General features: G+C 37.5%; 1 protein-coding gene across 1 annotated transcript; it reads right to left on the bottom strand.

Moving 5' to 3' along the window:
• Positions 1 to 2,413: 2,413 nt before the first annotated feature.
• LOC140877786 (uncharacterized) lies at positions 2,414 to 3,298 on the bottom strand. The gene is made up of 2 exons (XM_073281364.1): positions 3,227 to 3,298; positions 2,414 to 3,127 (listed from the first exon to the last, which is right to left on the bottom strand). Exons 1-2 carry the CDS (start codon positions 3,296 to 3,298, stop codon positions 2,414 to 2,416), a joined length of 786 nt encoding a protein of 261 aa, XP_073137465.1.
• Positions 3,299 to 7,779: the final 4,481 nt, after the last annotated feature.

Below are 7,779 nucleotides of genomic sequence, written 5' to 3'. Positions count from 1 at the left end.
AACAATCTTAGCCTTATGAAGAATAATCTTTTCGATTTGAGGAACAATAAGGCATGTCCATGTTAACATGCACCAAAATCATATAATACACTGCATGACACAAGTGGAGAGGAGTTTTCAATCCTTAGATATTGGTAGAACCATCACCCAAGTGTTTGTCTAGTAATGTATTGTGCTCTACATTGTCTAAGGTGTAGGAGAAAGACATTGATCATGACCCAATGAGAGCACCATTTGTGGATGTCCATTGCCACCCAATGTATATAATAGGGGTATATTGTCCGAAATCCAAACTCATAAATTGTTTAATATGATGTTTTCTCGTCTTTAAGGACTATCATTTACTCTAATTCCATTCATCTTTAAGAACAAGTCAGTGAGAGATCGAGCACAACTAGTACGCATTGATGAGATAAATATTATTCAATCGATAACAATGTGTTCCAATTGTAAGACAAATATTGTGGGTCATGTGGATCACACTCTCCAAGTGAAAGTAGCTTTGGATCAAAATGTCATGTATTAGGAACAATCTTAGCCTTATGAAGAATAATCTTTTCGATTTGAGGAACAATAAGGCATGCCCATGTTAATATGCACCAAAATCATATAATACACTGCATGACAAAAGTGAAGAGGAGTTTTCAATCCTTAGAGATTGGTAGAACCATCACCCAAGTGTTTGTCTAGTAATGTATTGTGCTCTACATTGTCTAAGGTGTAGGAGAAAGACATTGATCTTGACCCAATGAGAGCACCATTTGTGGATGTCCATTGCCACCCAATGTTAACTAGGACTATCATTTACTCTAATTCCACTCATCTTTAAGAACAAGTCAGTGAGAGATCGAGCACAACTAGTACGCATGGATGAGATAAATACTATTCAATCAAGAACAATGTGTTCTAATTGTAGGACAAACATTGTGAGCCATGTGTCACACTCAAATATTTGGAACAACCCAAGACATATTCAGAATAATGTGTTCGATTTAAGTCACAAGATGACATGCCATTGTAAACTTGAGATTTATCGTTTGCAAATGAACCAAGATGGCTAAGGTGTATCGGCTCAAAATGTCACATATATGGAACAATACTTAAATTATGCGAAATTATCTGTTTGATTTATGGAACAAGATGACATGTCACATGTATTGAAATTACTCTTTTGACCCTCACAATAAAACAAAAATAATAAAAATAGACTTTGACTCCCACCTACCCCTCATTATTAAGCTCTGTAGGTACACTTTATCCATTCACTACTTATTTCTGGTTTGGTTAGGGTTTTGCTTTTCAAAATAAAATTTCATTCTTCAAGATCGAGCACAATTGAAATGAAGATTGCACCACAATGTTTATGTGATTTCGGAGAAATGATTTTACGAAGAGCTGGACCACGTTCGACCCACCTGGGAGAGTTGTATTATATTTGTCCTCGTGAGCTGCAACATAAAAATCGATTTTTTTGGTACGATGGTTATCACGGTGAATCTCTCCAAAAATCATCAAATTTCAAACCAGACCCAAGTAAGCAAGGTAGAGAGAGCTGCGTATATTCAATGAATCAATAATCTGCAGCATCGTCCATCCATGATTCAACAAAATAGTTCAATTACAAGAAGAAGGAGCATTCGTCCTCTGATGTGCTAGACAACCATTCTACTAGAAAACCAGGGCCCGACCATATCGTAGAAATATGTTGTTGTTTTGGTTTCACATGTTTTGTTCTTGTGCTAATTTTACTTCTAGCTCTGTTTATTGTAATAATCAGACAATAAGTTCCAAATTTATTCATTTTTATTTCAAATTAAATACAAGTTGTGCGAACTACATAGCAATTAGTACCCACCATTTGAAAATTTAAAAAGAACGACTAATTTGATTAGTTCATAACTGGGGAAACATATTTCACTGAAACATCCATGAAAAAGAGAATTTCTCAAATTCGAACATTACATAGTAGTCAAATGTGTGGCATAATTGTTTACCACAAAAGGAGTTGGTTTCGGAAGAACATAAGACAAACACAAAATGCCTAGAGTACACTACAACCACATATCAAGTTAAAATATCACAACTGATGGTTCCACACAAACCAAGTTCAATCCAGCAATGATTTCGCTCGAACGTGTATGTCGTCTCGAGGGCAATTCCATGCTCGAACCCCCTTTCAATAATCTCTTTCTCCTGCATATGTGTAGCGCAAAGTAGATTAATTTTTTAATAAAGTCTGTTACAAAATTTTACTAATAACAAAAAAATGGAAACACAAATTTTTGAAGCAATTACAGCTACTATATGGGTTCTTTGCAACTGCGTCTGTTGTGTCCTCTCGTATGACAATGACCACATGTTGACACACGTGTATTAACTTGGACTGTATCCTCTTCTTCTTTCTACGACCGGGCTAACTACGCACACAAGGAGCTTGGATTATATCGGATTCATCAACACATGCCTCACTCGTGTCAAAGGTTGGGATTGGGTAATAATATATTCCTTTGTAAGCCGCATGATACATCTCGATTTTGAAATACCTATCACAAAAATCATATAATGACAGTGATTTCGACTCAATGGCAGAGCAGGCGTGCTTGCATGGAAGTTTATTGATCTTCCAAGCTCTACATGAACAAGTTTTATCCGCTAAATCCACGACAAATGACTTTTCACCATCAACAACCTCAAACTTCCAATTACACGAACGATGCACTCTTAATGTTCTTGATTCGATATATACGCTTGCAACAGACTTTTCTTTTCTTGGACTTAATTCCCTATTCATGGATAAAGTTGATTCACGCCGTCGTTGCATCATGCTCATTATCTGCACGCGTATGTGATCCACCATACCAACAATAGGCAGATGACGAGCTGGCCTAACCCAACTATTCCAACACTCGACAATATTATTATTTATAACACCCCATATGTTACCAACAAACAACGCATTCGCCCAACTCTGTGGATCAGAATTTAGAATAAACCCTCTAACAAGTGGCATTGACCCGAATATATTGTTTATATGTAGTTCATATTCTTGGAAAGACGGAGCATACACATTTTTCTTGAATACCGAAGACCAATGTTTTTTGTTATATCTGGGATAACTTCTTAACACCTAAAATGAAGAAAAAAAATTTACATTCATCTTAAAATAATCAAATAGTATGAAAATTTTACAGTACAATTGGTTAAGGATACGTGATTTAGAATTTACCTGTTTCACAAAATTATCCACTAAATATTTCAAACAATAAGCATGATCACTCCCAGGAAATAGTTGATTCATTGCCTTGATGATACTAGGATGTCTGTCCGAGAAAAATGTGAACTCGTCGAATGGAATACATTGATGGGAAGGAGCACACTTCTCAAATGATAACAAAATCAATCCCAGTTCACATCATTCTCAGCATCTACTACGACATAGGAAATTGTGAAAAGATCATCGTTTGCATCTTTTGACACAACAACTAAGATACATCCTTTATACTTATTCTTTATACGAGTACCATCCAAAAAAATCAATGGCCTACAACCACTAACAAAACCAACAACATATGCATGAAAACAAATGAACAACCGTCTGAATTTTTTGGTCAAAAGATCAATCTCACGCTCAACAATACTACCAGAATTAGTGTTTTTAATAGCACTACAATACCATCGTAATCTATCATTGCATCCTTCATCTGTGCCATGAATATCATGCATCGCCAACTCTTTACCCTTCCAAACTTTGCGGTATTCTAAATCTACCCCAAATTCTCTTTGTAAGTCCTGCTGCATTGTACAAGGATGATAAGAGAGCTCTCCTCTAAATTTTTCTTTCACAACATTCACTATCCAATATGCAACAGCTCTAGGATGCCCTCTACTACATAGATTGTTCTCACCACAACTATGATTCATGATAGTCGTGTTTTGTTTGCATATTTTGTTGTTATTTTGTTGGTAGTTTGCATGCATTTAATTGTGTTTGTTCATGTTTTATCTTAGTTTTGTCTTTTGCATGCATTTATATTCATAACATACTCCCGGGTTTAATGTGTAGAAGATTTCAAGATGAAGAAAACGAAGGCAGAATATTGGTTTTTTCCATGCGATCGATCCCCCAAACTCAATAGGATCGAGCGAGGTATCTGGATTATGAAGGCAAAATTTTGCATATTCCCATGCGCTCGATCGCACGTACTCAGCAGGATCGAGCACGGGCCGAGAAGTTGAAAACAGAGAAACGCATATTTTCGCGCGATCGATCGGGCGTACTCCATGCGATCGAGCGCGCGGGCCTGTTCGGGAATGATTTTTTAATTTTGGAAATTTTGTTATTTTGGACTCTAGGTTTTATTAGACTCTTAATTCCATTTTTAATTATTATTATCAGATTTCGAGACTCTCTCTTGGAGGCGAGGTTTTGTTCCTCAATTTCTTCTCTAGTTTTCTTCTTTTCTTTGAATTTTTATTGATTTGGTGATGAATCGTTGTAGCTAAACCTTTTAATACTTGGTTGAGGGAGACGAAACCTTGATATATTTTGTTCATGAGATTCGATTCGTAGTGTTTAATCTTTATTAAGTATCAATATTTGATCTATTTGATTTCATGTTTGTATGCGAGATTTTAGGATTGGCCATCTTAGAGTTTTGTATTGTGAACAATAGCTAAATTAGAATTCAAATCCGTAATTGTTTGAACAATCTAATTTGCGAAGCAACTACGTTTGATATTTTCTGCTGTTGAATTTATTAAATCGTAGGATCAGTTATTAACTAGGCTAAATACAACCGCTAGTGTTTGTCTTGTCTAGGTTCGTCAGTTTTACTAGTTTGAATGCTACCGTGGATTTAAATCTAGATTGCTGTTATCGGGTTAATTCATTGATAAAGGTTCATTTAGAATGCTGTTTTCTAATTAACTAAAATTACGGTGAAACAGGAATTTAGTTTTCAGTGACGAATATTTAATAGGATTAATTATTTTTAGGGAATCGATGATTGAATGAATGAATATCAAGGGTGTAGTCGACCGATACCAAGTCTCGCCTCTTATTGATTTCTCCAAGTTTATTATTCAATCTTGCATGTTAGTGAATTTTAATTGTTTAAAATTTTTAGTAGTTAATCTCAAACTTCAAAACCCCCTTTTATTTATTTAGAACACATTAAATTTACCTTTTCTCGTGGGAACGATCTCTACTCACACTACTGCATTATTTGTTTATTTGATTGAGTCGGGTAATTTGGGCGTGACACGATTAAGCGTTACCAAATTTTGGCGCCGTTGCCGGGGATCGGTGTTAATTTATTGTGTTCCTTTTCTTTTTGTTTTGTTTTTATTAATCTCACTTTCTTCTCTTTTCTTTGTTCCTAGTTCTCTCTAGTTCATGCTTTCAGGTGATCTTGCTGACGAATACTTTCTCTACGATCCGGAAATTGAAAGGAATTTGCATAGGCGAAGGAGAGAACTTCGTAGGCAACAACAAGAAGCCGCTGCTCGAGCTGCTTTCCGGGAAGAAGAAGAAATGGCTGCTAATGCTAACCTGAGTCTTAGATAATTGGGCACTCCTGATCCCAATCAACAACCTTTATGCATTACTTTTCCTACATTAGAAAATAATGCTACTTTTGAGCTTAAATCTGGATTAATTCACTTACTACCTTTCTTTCATGGTCTTGCAGGTGAGGATCCAAATAAACACTTGATGGAGTTTCACGTGGTCTGCACGAGTATGAAACCCCATGGGGTGATAGAGGAGCAAATTCAGCTGAGAGCTTTTCCTTTCTCTTTGAAGAGTGCTGCTAAGGATTGACTATACTACTTACCCTCTGGCTCCATCAAAACTTGGACGGAGATGAAAAGAACCTTCCTGGAGAAATACTTTCCAGCCTCTAGAGCTGCGAACATCCGGAAGGAAATCTATGGGATCAAGCAATACTCCGGAGAATCACTGCATGAATACTGGGAGCGGTTCAAGAAGCTTTGTGCTAGCTGTCCGCAACATCAGATAAGTGAAAATCAATTGATCCAATTTTGCTATGAAGGTTTGTTACCTCATGACAGGAGTATGCTAGACGCAGCCAGTGGAGGAGTTTTTGTGGACAAAACTCCGATACAGGCAAGAAATTTAATAGAGAACATGGCTGCCAATTCTCAACAATTTGGCACCATCAGGAATGAGCATCCACCAAGGAAGAACAACGAGGTAAATGTCTCTTCCCTTGAACAACAATTAATTGAATTGACAACTCTTGTGCGTCAGATGGCTGTAGGGAATGGACAGACTGCAAAGACATGTGGGATTTGTGCTGCAATGGGACATGCTACTGATACGTGTCCCACACTTCAAGAAGAATCAGTTGAACAGGTCAATGCTACTGGAGGATTTCCTGGACCACCCCAGAGGAAATATGATCCATACTCCAACACATACAATCCTGGTTGGAAGGATCATCCAAATCTAAGATATGGGAATCCTCAAGTAAACCAATCGGGGCCTCAAGCACCACCACATAATCAAAATTATAGGCCTCCTTATCCTCAACAACAAAAACAGCGTCCTCAGATTCCAAGCCCGGGTGAGTTCCTTGAAAATATTGTTAAGGATCTTGAAACTAACATTGTAGCCTTTCAACAGGAAACAAGAGCAAGTATCCAAAACTTGAACACCCAGATGGGATAGCTCGCCACCGCCATTAACAAGCTAGAAGCAAAGAATTCCAATGCTTTACCATCTCAAACAATTCCAAACCCAAGAGAAAACGCAAGTGCAATCACTATAAGGAATGGAAGGAGTTGAAGATCAAGGAAAAAGAAGTGGAGGCTTCACCCAAGGAGAAACCGCAAGAAGAGTCGAAATCGACTGATGGAGAAGCATCCAAGGAGGAAGCGCCAAGAGGTAAGTTTCCTCCACTTTCTGAATATAAGCCTGTTGCCCCTTTTCCCTTAGCACTAAAAGAGTCTAGAAAAGATGAAGGGATAAAGGATCTTTATGAGACTTTTCGTAGAAGTGAGGTGAATATTCCGCTGTTAGATGCTATTAAGCAGGTGCCTCGATACGCGAAGTTCTTGAAAGAACTGTACACAGCCAAGAGGAAACAGACATTGAAGGGTTGTCAAAAAGTGTAACTTGGTGAGAATGTATCTGCTATGATCCAAAGAAAATTGCCCGCAAAATGCAAGGATCCAGGTATGTTTTCTATCCCATGCACCATAGGGAATGTTAGACTTGAGAAGGCCATGTTAGATCTAGGAGCATCAATCAATGTTATGCCTTATTCTATCTATGCATCCTTGAAACATGGCCCATTGAACAAAACTGAAATTGTTATTCAACTAGCTGATAGGTCTAATGCATACCCTAGGGAAGTAGTAGAAGATGTGTTAGCGCAAGTCAATGAATTGGTGTTTTCTGCAGATTTTTATGTGCTAGACATGGAAAACGGTGATCATAATAGTCCTATTTTGTTAGGCAGACCGTTTTTGAAAACTTCCATGACAAAAATTGATGTTCACAGTGGCACACTTACTACGGAATTCGATGGTGAGGTTGTGAAATTTAATATTTATGATGCCATGAAATTTCCTGATAGTGATGATTGTGTATTTTCTGTTGATATTGTGGATTTCTTGGCCCAAGATTATTGTGAGCATGCAGGGAAAGATGAGCTAGAGGTGGCTATTACAGCACCCACTATGCAGACGGAAGATGGGATTCGATGCAGTCATGAAGTGGAAGAGATTGAGAAACTTCTGAATAGTTCGCCTGAG

The sequence above is a fragment of the Henckelia pumila genome, chromosome 2, assembly GCF_033568475.1.
Source record: "Henckelia pumila isolate YLH828 chromosome 2, ASM3356847v2, whole genome shotgun sequence".
Taxonomy (NCBI): Eukaryota; Viridiplantae; Streptophyta; class Magnoliopsida; order Lamiales; family Gesneriaceae; genus Henckelia; species Henckelia pumila.
The sequence above is the reverse complement of the archived record's forward strand: the minus strand, read 5'-3'. Positions and strand labels throughout refer to the sequence as shown.